Source organism: Aegilops tauschii, chromosome 6 (genome assembly GCF_002575655.3).
Source record: "Aegilops tauschii subsp. strangulata cultivar AL8/78 chromosome 6, Aet v6.0, whole genome shotgun sequence".
Taxonomy (NCBI): domain Eukaryota; kingdom Viridiplantae; phylum Streptophyta; class Magnoliopsida; order Poales; family Poaceae; genus Aegilops; species Aegilops tauschii.
In genome coordinates this window covers 20,974,392-20,992,547 of record NC_053040.3, presented here as the reverse complement: position 1 = coordinate 20,992,547, position 18,156 = coordinate 20,974,392, and the positions used below count along the sequence as shown (strand labels likewise).

The 18,156-nt window shown below is 52.6% G+C and overlaps 1 protein-coding gene across 1 annotated transcript; it reads left to right on the top strand.

Moving 5' to 3' along the window:
* Window positions 1-3,083: 3,083 nt before the first annotated feature.
* On the top strand, window positions 3,084-4,373 carry LOC109763043 (uncharacterized). The gene is made up of 2 exons (XM_020321912.1): window positions 3,084-3,794; window positions 4,023-4,373. The coding sequence occupies exons 1-2, from the start codon at window positions 3,084-3,086 to the stop codon at window positions 4,371-4,373; spliced, it is 1,062 nt and encodes a 353-aa protein (XP_020177501.1).
* The last annotated feature ends 13,783 nt before the right edge of the window (window positions 4,374-18,156 follow it).

Genomic DNA, 18,156 nt, shown 5'->3' with positions numbered 1-18,156 from the left:
GGGGTGGGGGGGGGGGGCATTCGGGTCACCGATACCACGCCCTCTCTTTAACTCCCAAGCTCCCATCCAGTTCGTTGCTTATGCACCGAACGAGCACAATTCTGTTGTGGTGACAAGTGCTTCCTCAACTTCTGCTCATTGTGGATGCAAATCTGTAATATTTTGTGATTTTTGTAGTCTTCGGTGACAATTTGATCTGTAATTTGATCACTTCGGTGGCAATGTAATTAGTGTTGAGTTTTTGTTTTGCAGGTATAATTAGTGTTGAGTTCACCCCGCAAAAATAATAATAATTAGTGTTGAGTTTAGGAGAATGAGAGAAATGCAACACACACATCGGCAATATATACATGCACACGAAAACATGCTAACTAATCTCTAGATAGTTGCACACGATCGTATTGAGGCGTGAGACTCGTTTTTATTGTAACAAATACAAAGAATGATGGGGCGCTACAAGAATCATAACCGCTTTGTTATGATGCTAGCAAATTGCCTGCCTGTTGGAATGTGCATAATGCGAAGGTCACCCAGTGCAACTTTCTCACGGATGAGATGCACATCGAGTCCATTGTGCTTGGTACCAATGGTGGTGCACTGGATTCACGACAAATACGTTATTGTAATAGCACATAGTGGCATTGGCAACTAGACTGTGTGGCTCATCGAGGAGTTAGCGAAACCAACGGGTCTCCAAGATGACACTAGCGACGACGCAATATTCTGCCTCCACACTAGAGCGCGAGACAATTGCCTACTGCTTGAACAACCAAGGTATCAACGAGACGCCCAGGAACGCACAATATCCGTTGGTGGAGCGACGTGTGTCTAAGCAACCGGCCTAATCGATGTTCGAATAGGCAACGATGTTGGAGCAAAGAGCCCAAGATGCACATATCATGGTGGAGGATGCCCTTGACTTACCAAAGGATACACTTGATAAGGCTTGGGTGCTTGTTTGTCGGGGCATGCATGTGGAGGTACACTTGTTGCACAACGTATTGAAGATCCGGACGCATCAGTGTCAGGTGCCGAAGACCGTCGGCGAGGCTCCAGTAGTGGGAGGCGTCCCGAGCCCGTGAACCATCACGCAAGAAGAGCTTTGCCTTGATGTGGACAGGGGTGCCAATAGTTGGCCATGCTGACATGATCCAAGAGCATGGCTTGTACTTTGCCTACTAGAAAAACCCCTGAGGCGGTACACCACCATTGGCCTCATCCAGGATGGACTCCAGGATGGCCTGCTGCACCGCTATCTCCGGGGCATGGGCGATGGTGAACTTCGCCTCCGCATCCTCCATGTTGAAGCCCGGAGCAGGCTGCTCCGCGTAGTCCTCCTCCGGATCTGCCACCTCCACCGGCTCCGGCTGCTCTCCCTACTCCTTCTCCGGCTACTGCTCCTCCTCCTCCTCCGGCTCCGGTGAGTCCGGAGGCAGTTCGGCAGCGATGCGGGCGGCGCGCCTCGCCCGAATCTCCTCTGCGATCTTGTACCGGCGCTCCGGTGTGAGCATAGCGTAGGTGGTGATCTTCTACTAGACCATGGCTATGCAGAAGAGCTTGGGGAGAGCGGGGGAGAGCGGGGGAGAGGAGGTGGATGGGCTCGGGTTGCGGCGTAGAGAGGGAGGAGGTGGATGGACTAGGGTTGGCGGACGCCGGCCGGCTTAAATAGCCGGAGCGGCGCCATACGATGTTCACACTGCGACGACAGAGGAGACGTCCGTCAGAATGGAGGGTTTCCGAAAAATTCCGCGTGGGACCCCGACGTTAATCAGATGTGGCGGACGTGCCCGGGCACGCCTAGGCACCCCATATATGTCTCATATTTGGGATGGATATGAGGGGTGCTGGTCAGCCTGGGCATTTGAGGCTCGTTTGAGGCCCCCGGCCGAGTCGCATTTTCGTGACCGTTCAGTGGCCGGGCGGGCCGCCCGGGCGTTTGAGGCCGATTTGGGATGCCCGGTTATAGATGCTCTTAGTGGCGGTGGGCCACATGGTCCGAGCCAATGAGCCAGCACAGGAGTTCGCAAGCAGCCGCCACATTAGCGAAAAAAGATGGTGGAGCCGACGTCAACGATGAAGTAGAGGCACGTAGATGACGAACGGAGGAACAACAATGGGCGACACAAACAGAACCTACGGAAACCAAAAGAAAGAACGCCGATCGATCGGCCGACCAGATAGAATAACCCTTACCAATGTATCTGAGAAAAGACTCTCCAGGCAGCCGATCAATGCGATCAGCAATCAAGGGAAGTGGCGGCTGTCATAACGGCAAAGTGTCATCACAAAAATTAGCATACCATGTAACAAGACTTACCAATCGCAAAAACGAACTATGAGCATCAGACGGGATGTCCGGTAACTATGGATGGAAGGAGATAACTAACAGTAACTCTAACAGGGCGACATATTTCGTCCGCGGGCGTTTGTCGGCGCGGATAGAAAAGTCGGCCCAACGCGCCGACCTAAATGGACGCGCGTCCGCTTTTCGTCCGCCTGCCGACACATTCCTGGCCCATTTTTGAGCCGGATTTGCGTCGGCGCGGATACGAGACGAACGCGCGCGCTCGCCTTCCCTCCCCCTCCCCCCCATGGCCCGCTGGTCGGTGGCAGCCTCCACCATTTCCCCCCAAAAACCCTCCCACCCGCGCGCGCTCCCCTCCCCCCCCATGGAGGACGACCTCAACGCCGCCGCCGGCCTCGCCTCCCTCGCCTCGTCCGGCATGACGACCGCCCCCTCCGGCAAAGGCAAGCCTCACGCCCCCTGCAAGACCGCCGGCGCGCCCAAGCCGAAAAAGACGCTGACGCCAGAACAGCGGGCAAGGGAGTCGGCCAAGAGGAAGGGTCGGTGGCACGCGGCGGACGCGAGGGACGAAGCCATCGCGGCGGCCGCCGCCGCCGCGCAGCAGGAGGTCACCAACGCCCACGTCGCTGTGGCAACGAGGGAGGCGCTATATATGCTAGGGTTAAACCCTAGCCAGCACGGCCTTGTCAATGCGGTCGTGGTCGCGGCCAGCACCGGCTCATCCGCGTTTCCTCGGATGGTGCTGCCCGACTCGCCCCGCGCGTCGGCTTGCACCCTGATGCCTGGCTTCCACGTCTACCCGCAGGCCTCCCGTCTCTCCGGGGAGTGCTCGCCCGAGGTGAGCTTGGTGGCGCCTTCCACGCCCGCGCCCGCGCCCATCGACCTCAACACCACACCGGTGGCTGGTGGCTCGTCATCCGGAGGCGCGAGGAAACGCGCGCGGCACATGCCAGCTGACGTGCTGCCGGGCGCACGCAACCTGTTCGACGGAATGCCCGCCTCCGGCGACGACGACTACATGCAGAACATCATCTTCGAGGGTGGTGCGCCGGCCGCTGGCGGTGCCGTCGGGGCTTGCTACGATCCCGACGAGACACAAATCCAGGACAGCCGAGGGGCATTCACGCCGTCCAACTTTGAACAAGATCAGGCGGCCTTCATGCATGATCAGGTCGGCCTGGACCTGGACGGCTTCCCACTCGACCACGAGTTTCCGGAGGACTACGGGCAAGAGGAAGAGGACGAGTGCGACATCGATGGGGAGCCTTTGTTCGAGGACGAGCTCGCCAACCAAGCCGCCGGGGCGAAGCCGAAGCGCAAGAGCAAGCGGACCAAGGCATACACGGCGGCTGAGGACATGCTTCTTTGTGAGTGTTGGAGAGACATTGGGCAAGACCCCAAGACGAGCGCCGAACAAAAGGCATCAACCTTTTGTATTCGTGTCCACCGTGAGTTCCATGAGCGCAAGAAGTTTCCGCCGTACCAAATAGTAAGCACGCGCGGGTGGGTGTCCATTTCAAAGCGATAGAGGGTGATCCAACAAGAGTGCAACAAGTTTTGTGCCACTCTTGAGAGCGTCAAGGCCCGCCCTGTGAGCGGCATCGGCATGCAAGACATGGTATGCTAGCAAGCCGCCCTCTTTTGTGTCATTCCATTTATGCTTGCGTGTTCATTTGCATACAATTTGCCAATATGCTTGCATGAAATACATTTGTAGGCATTTCAAGCTTTGGAGGCATTCAAGGTCCAACACAATGGCAAGTGCTTCAACCTCTCCCATTGCTTTAGGGTCATCAAAGACGAGGAGAAGTTCAAGGCGCAATATGCCGCCCTCAAGTCGTGTGGAGGGAAGCATGCCGTGGAGGAGGTTAGGGACGGCGAGAAGGCACGGCCGCGGGGGAAGACCAACTCCAAGAAGGAGGACAAGCGGGATGTGGCGTCGAACGCCTTGATCGCAAGCATGGAGGGCATGATGAGCAAGAAGGACTCAAGGGAGGAGGAGCGGCGGCGATACAAAGAAGAACAAATGAACGCCTTCATGGAGATCCATACAAAGAAGAACAAATGAATGCCTTCATGGAGATCCAAAGGAGGAGGCTTGAGATGGATGCGGAGAAGCAAGCCAAGATGCTTGAGATGGAGGCGGAGAAGTAAGCCAAGATGCTAGAGATCGAGGCCGCCAATGCCAAGACCAAGGCGAAAGAAGTGGCTCTTGCGAGCATGATGACTGGGGTGGAGATCATGAAGGTGGATCTCAAACACCGTGTCACCAAGGAAGAGGCCGTGGTTCGAGAAGATGCAGGCCAACATCTCAAGTTCGACGACGAGTGATCTATGGAGGCGAGTGCCATCCTTTTTTTATGCCGGCAGGTGTGCTGGCATGACCACGGGGCCGCGATGGCATGGTCGAACTCAAGTCCCACCCTTTTTTGTGTGCTGGCAAGTGTGCCGTCCGCTGGCGAGTGCGCCAGCATGAACTGTGTGGTGTTTTTGAAGCTGCCATTGTATGCCGGCGCTGGCATGGTGTCGGCATGAGCTTCAGGCGACGACATGGCCACTGGCATGATGTATGGCTGCGGGCCTTTTTTAAAAATTGCGTGCGGACATGAAATGGGTTGGCGCGTTGGGCGCACTGCCGACCCGAATCTAAAACAGGGCGGACGCCGGGCGGGCGGCCGACCCAAACGAACAAAAGGTGGACAAAAGCGCCGTCCGTTTGGGTCGCCCCGATTGGAGTTGCTCTAAGACGCAGCAGAAAATTTACCATTTTATACCGTCCATGACGATAGCAATGATGGTGGGAAGTTAATATATGCGTAGCCAGTCTTAGAACCACACACCCTCTCAAGCTGAAGTATGTTGATGTCTAAAGCAAAGCATATCAACTCAGACGAGGGAGCTTCCGCCGTGAAGCAGGAGCAAATGCCTCACAGTTGAACTAGCGACCATGTACCAAGAACCCTGTGAGAGTGATATTGTCTTCTCCCTTTGCCATTGACTGGAACTCCCACCATTGTTTCGCCTAATGAAATAACTGAGGTTAGATGTCCCGTGTGGTAGTGAAAACATCCCAATGATGTCCTCCACTGCCTCCACTATGGTGACATTTTCGATGAAATTTCAAACTTCAGGTGGGTGTTAAATGATGGAGAATTTCTTCCTCCCGATACCAAGCACAAGCAATTGTTTACTCTCATAGAAAGACCACTAGAAACAACGAAAGCCGTATTGGCGGCAGTCGGGAAAAGTATCCAATACCCATGATAGCAAGTCATCAAACAAATCGCTCACACCCTGCGATGCAATGGCTCGCCATTCTCCACCGCTAGAAGAGAAGACAAAGGCGACCAACTTAGTTTCGCACATCGCCATGCAGATCACTCTGAACGACGTCTCTTCTATTCTAGCTGACTCATCCTCGTCGCCAGGAGGAGCGAATAAGGTTTCACACTTGCGCCACGGTTTTAGCTCGAGAGGGTCGTCAACTGAAGCTGCTAGGTAGTCGGGGAATGCGGGAAGCAAGAGATACCGCCGGTGCAAAGGGCAGCACACCACCATCTCAATGAAGGGGACTCCGTGCCTCCCATAGGTGTACTGCGGAGTGGACGTGTCGGGGATATACCCCGCGGTATGACCCGACTGGAGTTATAACCCGGCTGGGACTTGGTAAACCGGCAGGTGATAAACCGGCTGACAGTCAAGACAGGTGGCTGAGACAGATGGTAAACCGGCAGGTGATAAACCGGCTGACGGTTAAGGTAGACAGTTAAGTCGGATGATAACCCGGCAGGAGTTAAGTCAGATGATAACTCGGCAGACAATCATAAACCGGCACCAGTCATAACCCGGTAGACAATCATAAACCGGCACCAGTCATAACCCGACAGACAATCATAAACCGGCACCAGTCATAACCCGGCAGACAGCGATAACTCGGTTGCCAGGAGTTATGAAGCCCGAGACATTATGAAGCCCGAGACATTATGAAGCCCGAGACATTATGAAGCCCGAGACATTAAGAAGCCCATGAGGAGAACTCGGAATAGTTTAAGTCTTAACCCAAGTTGGACTCTACATGTAACCCGCCCCTTCAACATATATAAGGAGGGGCAGGGCTCCCCAAAGAGAGAGAGGCAAGAAGAAACAATCTCTAGGGCTAGACACAATGAGAGGAGAGCCGGTTTACGGCGACTCCCTCATGAGCGTAACGAGATCTAGCCTCAAACAGCATGTAGGGTTATTATCGGATGATGTTTCCCGGGGCCCGAAGCTGTCTAAATCCTCGTCTTGTGTTGCGTCTCTCGATTCCGCTCAACCCCTCTCAAGCTACTACATAGATGCGCTGGCCTCATGACTAAGTCCTCACCCTAGGACATCTGCCGTGACAATTCCACGACAGTTGGCGCCCACCGTGGGGCGCGGCGCACGGTGGTGTTGAGTTCTTGGAGGGATCTTAACTAGGGTTTCGAGAAGTTCACAAAATTTCTGGATAAAGGAAAATCGGTTTTTGGAAAGACCTACGTCAGCTTTGATCAAAATCATAATTTCTTTATCGAAGTTCATCCAGCCGGTTTATGACTCCTGAAGGTTTCGTTTGGTGAACCGCCGGAGCCATGGGAGATTTTATGACTCGTCTGGCGGTTTATGACTCCAGTTTATCAGATTATCAGCCGGTTTATGAGATTATCAGATTATCAGCCGGTTTATGAGATTATCAGATTATCAACCGGTTTATGAGTTTATGAGATTATCAGATTATCAGCCGGTTTATGAGTTTATCAGATAATCAGATTATCAGCCGGTTTATCAGTTTATCAGATTATCAGCCGGTTTATGACTCTAGTCGGTTGGCAAGATTATCAGATCCTGAAGGTTTCGTTTGGTGAACCGCCGGAGCCACGCCGGCTCTCCATGAGAATTATCAAAACCGTCGAAACAGCAAAAGAAAAAGAAGGAAAGAAGACTACGCCAAAGACTCAGATGAGAATTTTCTAAAAAGACTCCTACAAATCGGAAACAGAGATAACGGCGACCCGGACTTGTCGCACCCGCGGGCTGACTCTGCCTCGCCGCTGGGTCCGTCACTCCTCAATTGACCCGTCTGGCGGTTTACACATCTACAGCCCGATCTCCGCCGACGCAGCTTCTGCTGGCCTTGGCGGAGCCGCCTCACCGGGTCACCTTCACCACCACGAGCTGGCCTCGCTGTTGCTCCTGCTGTGGCCGGGCCCAAGGCGCTTCCGCCTCACCAGCTGCCTCCCCGAGTTCCGATCTACCTCGCTGGTTCGCTGCTTTGCGGCACTCGCTTTGCTCCACTTCGGCTGATCCGCCGCCTTGGCTCGGTTTTGGGGATTTTACGGCGATGACCCGGAGAAGGATTCAGACTCCGCGGTCGCATCGACCTTGCTCTGAGCCGCCGGAGGATCTTGGGCTGTCCCCGCGCAACCCCGCGCCCGACCCGCCGCCGGCCTCTGCTCTCCTGTTGAGGTGCCCGCCGTGAGCCGGCCGTGCTGCCTAGTAGCCACCGCAGCCCTCTTTCGCTACGGCCAGCTCCGTGCCCCACGCCGCCGCGGCTGTATCCCGCCTCGCCTCCTCTGCCGCGCCGATGGCTCTGCCACGAGGCCCTTGCCGGCCCCGCCTCCCCCTGCGGCCGTCCTGCCTTCGGCCGTCTATGACCCGGTCCAGCTCATCGCTGCACGAGGCTACGCCCGCGTGTCTCCGCTCCGGTTTACGCCCCTGCCGGGTTATGCCTGACCTCTGTTCTGAGCTGCCGGGCATCGAGCGGATTCGACCACTGGTCACACCTCTTCTGAGTCGTTGTCACCAACGAGTCAATGGCCTGGTTAATCCGCTAGCTCTACCGACCGTGACTCCGTTTAGAGATAAGTCGCCGGACATGCCTGAGAGCCGCCCTGCTGTTCCGCTGTTCAGAACCGCCCTACTCCCCTCGTCTCAAAATTGTTGAGCCGTCGCTGCTTACGGCCTGCTTCCGCCGCCTCCAAAGGGCTTCGCGTCTTTGCCAAATCGCCTCCACTGTTGCATGCCCGGTCAGTTCAAACCGCCGTCGGGCCTCGCCTGGTTGAACCACCCTACAGTCCATCCGCCTCACCGTTGCGGTAAACCGCCCGCCGGTTCGAGCTTTTCTTGCCGCATCACTCATGATCCGCTCTGCAACCGCGCAAACCGTCGGCGGTTCAAGAAGATCGCTGCTTCGTTTCACCGGTGACCCGTCCGTGCAGCACTACACCCCAGCCGTTCCTGAGCCGCCGGCCGCACGCCCTCATCTCCACAGCTGCGAGCCCAGACCGAGTCGCCGTCTCTGGGTCGCCATCACCAACCCGCTGCCGGTTCAGCGCGCCTTGCCGGCCCTTTTTTCTGCAGATTGCCGCCGCGCGACAAACCGCCCACTGGCCCGCACACCTCCGGCCTCCGGTTCACACTCCCACGCACCCGAGCCGCCCGCTCATTGGGCTTGACTCCGACTTACCGCCGGCTGTTGCGCCCGTGCACCCGAGTCGTCCGTTCGTCGGTTTGGCTCCGCCTCGCTGTGCCCTTGTAGTTAGGTGTTCGTGCCGGATTGGCCTCGCCTCTGCCTCTGCTACAGCGCTGCTCAAACCGCCCGGTGTTGACCCGCCGAGCTGTGGTCGATGCCTCTGCCACGGTTTGATGGATGGAGATTTAGAGTGCAAGAAGATTAAAACGGCGTCAGGTGTGTTACCACTGCTACAAGCTGCAAGCCGATCAATGCAAGGATCACATCGCAGGAAACCACTGGAAATTTTTGCAGTGTATTATGTGATTGGGGAGCGGTCAAACCACAAACCGCCGAGAACATCGTCTTCCTCTACTGCCTGTTTCCCAGGCGCGTCAGGGAGTGCAAAAAAAAGAGAAAAAAAAAGAAAAAAAAGGGGTCACATGGATGTTACGCTACGTCACGTCAGCGAAGCTCAACATGCATATACTATTCAGTATTATATGGCACCAGCATCCGCGTTCATCCAACAAAAAATACCAGGTGCTATCCTTTCTATATATTTTATCAATACATTTTTATTCTTCTGAGCACCATTACACTGCCATATTGGTGTTTTTATATACAGGTAAAATTATTGTGATATTGCGGGTATAAAGCACGCACTGGCAACGGTCTACAACGGCGTTTTCCTCCGTGTCACATTACCTGAGGAGCGGCCGGCCAGTTCACTCGTCCGCACCGGTTTACAACGTGGAGGACAACTTGCCCGTCCGCACTGGTTTCTAACGTCGCGACTGACTCATCGTCCGCACCCGCGGCCCAGTCATTTCCAATGCAGTGGGCTATTATCTCGTCCGCATCAATTTACAACGCCGCGGCCGGTTCATTCGTCTGCTCCCGCGGCCGACTCGCCCGTGGTGATCATCAACTCCGCGGTGGATATTTTCTGGCCTAACATATCAGGTGAAATCCATCCAGTATATTTTTATATTATATATTGCTTTCTTTAAAAGAGAAATTACTCCGGCTTGCAAAGTTATCTAATGCAGGACCCTAAATCGCCATATTGGTGCAAATTTAAAGGCCGTCAGAAAATTTCCGGCTTAAAAAGAAAGATTCCGATTTAAAATCCGGTTCAAGGGAAAATCTGTCTCCCACAAAGCTCTGAAGCTCTCAATATCCGGTTCAAAATCCCGGTTCAAGAAGAATTTATCTCTTGCGAAAAGTTAAAGGTTGCCGAAGAGGACCTGTTGCCATGATGCGCGGTTCAAACATGGGTATCCTGCTTTATGGGCTTATCTTATTAGTCACTTGGGGGCTTGGTCATATTCGAACCATAGCTACACCTCTTGATCGGCTAAATGCCACCAGAAGGGTCACTTGGGGGCTTGGTCGTATTCGAACCATAGCTACACCTCTTGATCGGCGAAATGCCACCAGAAGAAATCACTTGGGGGCTTGGTCGTGTTCGAACCATAGCTACACCTCTTGATCGACGCAAGGCCACAAAAGAAAGTCACTTGGGAGCTTGGTCGTATTTGAACCATAGCTACACCTCTTGGCTGGCTCAAGGCCACAAAAGAAAGTCACTTGGGGCTTGGTTGTATTCGAACCATAGCTACACCTCTTGGCAGGCTCAAAAGCCACGACAGTAAGTCACTTGGGGGCTTGGTTGTGTTCAACCATAGCTACACCTTTTGGCTGGCGCAATGCCATTACTTAGGGGCCAAAGAGTGTTGTCAAGAACAACTCAAACATAGGCACCCGTTGAGCACAGCTCAAAATGTTGCTTGGGGATTCTTTGCTATCGCAATGAACAAAGAAATCTACACTTGCAATAGGCTATCAAGCCGTGGCTTGGAAGCCTGGTATAAACACCTAAAACCCCGGGTTAACCTGCCTTCATTAAGTAAGTCACTCCGCCCAGGTAAGCCTGGTATGACCCGCCAACTTGACAAGTCAATCGCATATGACCCTGAACTTGTCAATGATAGACCGGCGATTGGTTAAGGATTGAGGACCATCTTAAAAGGCTTTGTAAAACGGTTTAACTCAGTGGCCTGGCAGCCCATGAAAAGCCTCGCATTTGGGCCTGGCAGCCCGTGAAAAGCCTCGACTACAAGGGTTTTTATTCGCCTTTTGCTAAGTTTTCTCTCTTTTGACAAGATTTGTGATGTTTTTAAAACGGTGTTCATTAACCCGGCTTGGCTTTCAACTACAGGTTGTCAGTACATGATCAAGTTATAATCCGGCGCTTATTAATCCGGTCTCGTTTCGACTATAAGTCGCCAGTATATATTTGGATTGCGCCATTGGAATCATGCGCTCATAAATCATTGGATTATATTATTCAAATCTTCAAATAGCCAACATGGCTGGTTTGCCAGGCACCACACCATGGAAAACAGTCTTCGACGGTTTAAGATTCTTATCTGTCAACCCCATACGACGGAAGGTGTCATAATATAAGATGTTGATACTGCTGCCTCCGTCCATGAGCACCTTAGTGAACTTATAACCTCCAACCTGAGGCGCCACCACCAACGCCAAATGACCCGGATTGTCAACCCGGGGAGGGTGATCCTCTCGGCTCCAGACAATAGGCTGCTCAGACCATCGCAAATAACGAGGCACTGCCGGTTCAACCGAGTTCACCGCTCGTTTATGAAGCTTCTGATCGCGTTTGCATAAGCTGGTGGTGAAAACGTGGTACTGTCCACTATTCAACTGCTTTGGGTGACTTTGGTACCCTGACTGTTGCTGCTGCGGTCCTTGTTGGTTATAACCACCCTGGTTGCTCTGATTGCCTTGATTGCCATGTCCACCCTGATTGCCTTGGAATCCTGAACCGGAGTTGCCTCCTCCATAACCCGGCCTATAGGACCCGGATCCTGAACCGCCGGATGGCCCATGATCATTCCGGAAGAAATCTGAATTTTTGAATTCTCGCATGATATAACAACCTTTCCAGAGGTGCGTGACCGGTTTGTCCTGCGTTTCATGCTTCGGGCAGGGCTGGTTCAACAGGTAATTCAGGCGCTCCGGATTAGGACTGGGCTCTGCCCTTCTTGGGGGCGGCTTTCCTTTACGACGCTGACCATTACCCTGTGTATTGGTGTTAGCCACAAAATCTAAATTATGATCTGCTTTCCGCTTACCATTATTATTGTGGCCCGTCGGGTTATGCTGCTGCCCCTTGGCGTTGCCGCTCTTCTTTCCCTTCCCCTGTTTGTCATCGTCAGACTCGGGATCCTTGGTACTATCAGAATCAGCATACTTAACCAGACCAGCCATAAGTGTTCCCATGTCATTGCAGTGACGCTTGAGTCGTCCCAACTTCAACTTTAAAGGCTGAAATCGACAATTCCCCTCCAACGTTATAATCGCCGAGTCGGCATTGATGCGATCCGAAGAATGTAAGATCTCTGAAACCCGGCACACCCAACGGGTTGTTGACTCGCCTTCTCCCTGGACACAGGCGGCCAAGTCCACAATTGACATAGGTTGCTTGCACATGTCTTTGAAGTTTGCTATAAACCGGGCTTTTAACTCAGTCCATGTCCCAATGGAATTAACTGGTAAGCTTTTCAACCACGTGTGAGCTGTTCCATCCAGCATCATAGCGAAATATTTCGCGCAGGCCGCTTCATCCACATCTAACATCTCCATAGCCATCTCTTAACTCTCAATCCATGACTCGGGAGGCACATCAGCGGTGTAATTAGGCACAGCTCGCACGAAATATTCTGATAGCCATGGGAACACGAGTCATGGATTCTGATAAGTATGCTGATTCTGATAGGTTGAAGTTGGGACAGCTCAAGCGTCACTGCAATGACATGGGAACACTTATGGCTGGTCTGGTTAAGTATGCTGATTCTGATAGTACCAAGGACCCCGAGTCTGACGATGACAAACCGGGGAAGGGAAAGAAGAGCGGCAACGCCAAGGGGCAGGAGCATAACCTGACGGGCCACAATAATAATGGTAAGCGGAAAGCAGATCATAATTCAGATTTTGTGGCTAACACCAATACACAGGGTAATGGTCAGCGTCGTAAAGAAAAGCCGTCCCCAAGAAGGGCAGAGCCCAGTCCTAATCCGGAGCGCCTGAATTACCTATTGAACCAGCCCTGCCCGAAGCATGGAACGCAGGACAAACCGGCCACGCACCTCTGGAAAGATTGTTATATCATGAGAGAATTCAAAAATTCAGATTTCTTCCGGAATGATCATGGGCCATCCGGCGGTTCACGATCCGGGTCCTATGGGCCAGGTTATGGAGGAGGCAACTCCGGTTCAGGATTCCAAGGCAATCAGGGTGGACATGGCAATCAAGGCAATCAGAGCAACCAGGGTGGTTATAACCAACAAGGACCGCAGCAGCAACATCCAGGGTACCAAAGTCACCCAAAGCAGTTGAATAGTGGACAGTACCACGTTTTCACCATCAGCTTATGCAAACGCGATCAGAAGCTTCATAAACGAGCGGTGAGCTCGGTTGAACCGGCAGTGCCTCGTTATTTGCGATGGTCTGAGCAGCCTATTGTCTGGAGCCGAGAGGATCACCCTCCCCGGGTTGACAATCCGGGTCATTTGGCGTTGGTGGTGGCGCCTCAGGTTGGAGGTTATAAGTTCACTAAGGTGCTCATGGACGGAGGCAGCAGTATCAACATCTTATATTATAACACCATCCGTCGTATAGGGTTGACAGATAAGAATCTTAAACCGTCGAACACTGTTTTCCATGGTGTGGTGCCTGGCAAATCAGCCATTTTGGCTATTTAAAGATTTGAATAATATAATCCAATGACCACCGCGGACGTCCCGTACAGCCCACACGTGGGCTGGGGCAGGGAGGAAGCCGGAAGGGAAGTCGGCGGCAAGGGCGACCGCAGTGGCGGCCAATGCGGAGGGGTAAGGCGGGTCGACAGGGTGGAGCATGCGAAATCGCCGAAGGAAGGAGAGGTCGGCAACGAGGGGACGGGAGGAGGCTCAGGCGGCAGAGGCATACACGAGATCGTCTCGGTTGAAGAGGCGGAGGAAGACCTCCAACAGGAGATCGTCGGGATGGGCGGCAAGTCCATCGGCAGCTGGCCACTCTCCCACGTGGAGGTGGAGCTAGGTGTTGGCAGCGGCGGAATTGTAGCTTTTATAGAACACACGGTGCAATTATTGTTTTCTAGGGATACTCCTGAATTGGGTAGCTCCTATACAGCGCTTTATGCGCCGGTTCAGGCAACCGGGGCTTCACTGCCGCACCCGGGGCTTCACTGTAGCAACTAGGCAATAGTCAATTGTTGTAGCACGAAAAGTATTAAGAACTCGATCAGACTGGGTTCATCAAAGGGAGATGCATCGCTGAAAATTTCTTCTATGCGTCTGAGATCACCCAAGTCTGCCACAAACGCAAGGCTCCGACCCTTGTGGTGAAGCTGGACTTCGCAAAGGCCTTCGACTCGGTGATTTGGAGCAGCCTTTTCGACATCCTTGCAGCCCGTGGCTTCTCGCAACGCTGGATTGGTTGGGTTGAGGCGACGCTGGAGTCTGCCCGCTCGGCGGTGCTCCTAAATGGTGTCCCTGGGAAGTGGATCTCTTGCCAGCAAGGCCTGCGCCAAGGAGACCCCTTGTCCCCCTACCTTTTCATCCTGGTGGCTGATGTGCTGCAACGCCTCATTCAGCGAATGTGTCGCGAAGACAAGCTGCACCACCCCCTCCGCGATGACATGTCGTGCCTCGTCCTGCAATACGCGGACGACACGCTAATCTTGGTGAGAGGCACCCCGGGGGACGCAACCCAGCTGCGTCTGGCCCTCGACCTCTTCTCCAACGTACGCCACTGGGCTCAAGATCAATTTCGCCAAAAGTACCGTTGCCCCCCTGCACATGACCGAGGAAGGTGCTCAGCTCGCCGTCTCTGCCCTTGGATGCGAGGTCGCCTCCTTCCCGCAAAGCTACCTTGGCTTGCCTCTATCCACCCGTAAGCTCGGAAGGATGGATTTCAAGCCGCTCATCCTCAAAGTGGACAAGTATCTTGCTGGCTGGAAGGCGCCGCTGCTCTCCCCCGCCGGCAGACTCATCCTCGTCAATGCGGTCATCACCAGCCTCCCTGCTTATGCCATGTCCGCGCTGCTCCTGCCGGTTGGTGTCAGGGAGGATATTGACAGGCTACGGTGGGCTTTCTTCTGGTCAGGGGAGTCATCCTGCTCGGGCGCCCGCTGTCTCGTCGCTTGGAAGGACGTGCGCCGGCCAAAGGATGCCGGAGGCCTTGGGGTGCGCGACCTGGCAGCCCAAAATGCCAGTCTGCTTGTCAAGCTTCTGCATCGACTCCACCAGCCCCGCAGTTCAGCCTGGGCGGTGTGGTTCTGGCGAGAATACCACAGCGTGGACGACAAACGCGCCCTCGCGTCGGCCGTCTGGAGAACTCTAGCGACGCTGCTCGCCCTCTACCGCGACCTATCTTGCGTCACACCCGGGGACGGGCTCGGACAGCCTTCTGGCTTGACAACTGGTGCGCCGACGGCGGCCCTCTGAACAGGCGGTTCCCTGCGCTTTTCTCACATGCACGCGACGCCGGTGCCACTGCTGCTGCTATGTGCAGAGATGGGTTCCGTGACCACCTGGCCCCTCGCCTTTCGGCCGTCGCAGCGCAAGAGCTGGCCATGCTTCCTGGCTGCGTCCCCCCCCCCCCCCCCCCTGCCTTACGGCCGGAGTTGATGACGACCGCCCCCTCATCAGGTCTGTTGATGGTAATGTTGTTTCCTCCTCGGTGTACAGGCTGCTTACCTTCACCGGCGAGCGATGTCCTGTGCATGAGTCTATATGGCGGACTGCTGCGACACCGCGGGTTCGTCTGTTCGGGTGGCTGGTGGCTCGTGACCGTGTCCACTCCAAGGCGAATCTGCTCAAGAAGCATATCCGGCATGAGGACAGGTGTGAGCTTTGCTGCAGGGCCTCTGAAACAACAAATCACCTCCTTTTTGATTGCTGCCGTGTCGCTCACCTTTGGCGCGCCGTTGGTATTGAGGCCGGTGTGAACTGCGACTCCATCTGGGAGGCCCGTCCACATGCTTCGGCGCCGGCTCTTCACTGGGGCACGGTGCGGCTGCTGCTCCTATGGACCATCTGGAAGCATCGCCATGGTATCCTTTTCCGCGGGAGCAGGCCGGCGATCAGCCGTGCTGTGCGCTCTGTTTCTACATCTTGTTGTGAAAAAAATAAAGGAAAGGAAAAAAAAAAAGAGAAGGGAGAAGTAATCACATCACTCGTTGTGACCCCGGGTGGTTACTACAGTCTACCACCATACCACGTACCGGGAGACCGAGGGTACGATTCACCCCGAACCCACCACGCACGCCCGTTTTTGTAGTTTGACAACAGAGAAAAAACTAAACGGGCCGGCCCAACTCAGAGTGGGGAGTGCGCCGGTTTGCGTTTTACACATTAACGGGCGCAGCGGGCGCTGAATAGGGTACACCGTTGAAATGTAGCTAGCACGCGGCCGAAATCACTAATTGAGGTGTACTCATTGCAAAGATCAATCCCACCTTTCCAGGTTGCGACAAGTGGCGCGCTACATGGGCATCACTTGTCGCCAAGGTTTTGGTTACCGAATGAGCCAATTTTACCGAGGGGGATTGGTAAATGTGGTTACCACGGTTACCAAGAAATACCGAGAATATTTCGAACGAATTTTATAGTTGAATTTTAAATTCAAATAAGTGAATGAACAAACATTCGAACCAGAGACCTTTCAAAACAGAAACTAGGTTGCTACCAACACGTCAGAACCAACTCTCATGGCATTAATTAGATGCTATGTACTTTACTATAAATCGAGCGTTCAAATTTAAAAAATTCAAAAAATTGGTATTTTTTGCTTGGTATGGGGATTTACCCAGGGGCACGAAAATACGCGGTAACCATGGGAAATCTTGAAATTTCGACTGGTAACCAAAACCTTGCTTGTCGCAACCTGGTAGTTTTCTCTTTTTTCATAGATCCGTTTATTTAAAATGTTTTATCTCTTAAACCGTGAGTCCAAATCTTGAACTGTTTCCACCGTTGGATTCCTCGTGTCGAGATCTTCAAAACTAGACCCCGTGTTTATAGGTTTTGACGAACTTTTTTTCATGAAAAAACCAGACGAAAAAACCGAATCGGGAGCACGGGTTTTTTCCCTTTCTGAAAGAGGCACGCCGTGACTCTCGCGAAACCAAAACCGTGCCTCTCGCGGAAGCAAAACCGTGACTCTCACGGAAGGAAAAAAACTAAAAACACCTTTTTTTCCCATTTTCGAGAGGCACAGCCGTGACTCTCGCGAAAGCAAAACTGTGCCTCTCGTGGAAGCAAAACCGTGACTCTCGCGAAAGGAAAAAAAATAAGAAAACGATTTTTTTCGCGCAAGTTTTTTTTTCGAACTTTTTTTGGTCCAAATGTTAAGGAAGACCGGTGAAAAACCAAAACATAAAAAAAACCTGGAAAAGACCGTTTAAAAGCAAAAAATGCGTGCGGAAATTTTTTTCAAAGGAAGCGCCTAGTGCGCAACACGTGGCGGCCGGCTGCGTAGTATTGCCTAAATGGACCACTGCCATGAATGGGCCCAAATGTTCAAACTTGGCCCATAAAGAAAGCAGATTAGCTCCTGTTTGCTGTCTGCAGTTTTCAGCAGGAGTACTATTTTTTTCATTATCTTATTTGTACCCCACGATGTTAAACCCTTATCAATAAAAAACATGGCAGATAATTAAAGAAAAAACTATATTTTCACAATGTATTACTCTCGCCGTCCCATAATGTAGTGTATACAGATTTTTTGAAAAGTCAAACCTCACAAACTTTGACCAAGTTTGTGGAGAAAAATATTTACATCTACAATTTCAAATGTATATCATTAGATTAATCATAGAATGTAGTTTCATATTTTATATATTTACTATTGTAGATATAAATAATTTTCTCTATAAACTCAATTAAAGTTTGCAAAGTTTAACTTTTTTAAAAAATTATACGCACTACATTATGAAACGAAGGGAGTAGTACATTTTCCAGCATAATAGATGTAAATTACACAAATATATTATGCAACTAGGAGTGGTATATCACAACTAGTAATATAGTGTGGACCGTCATCAAAAGCTTTTTGCTCGCAACCTGAACGAGCGCTCAGCTGCTCGGCATGCTTCAGCTAGTGCTGGTTAATTATTGAATTGACCTTAGCAGTAATTCTAGCTCGTTAGAATTAATGAGCTTAATAGACGTGCACGCGAGTTTCACGAATAGCTTGTTTAGCTTTGCTTAAATTTTCCCAGAGGTCCATTCATGTAATTAAGAATGCAAGGGTCGGGTCAGTAGCTTATTGTTCACGTCCTCCATTT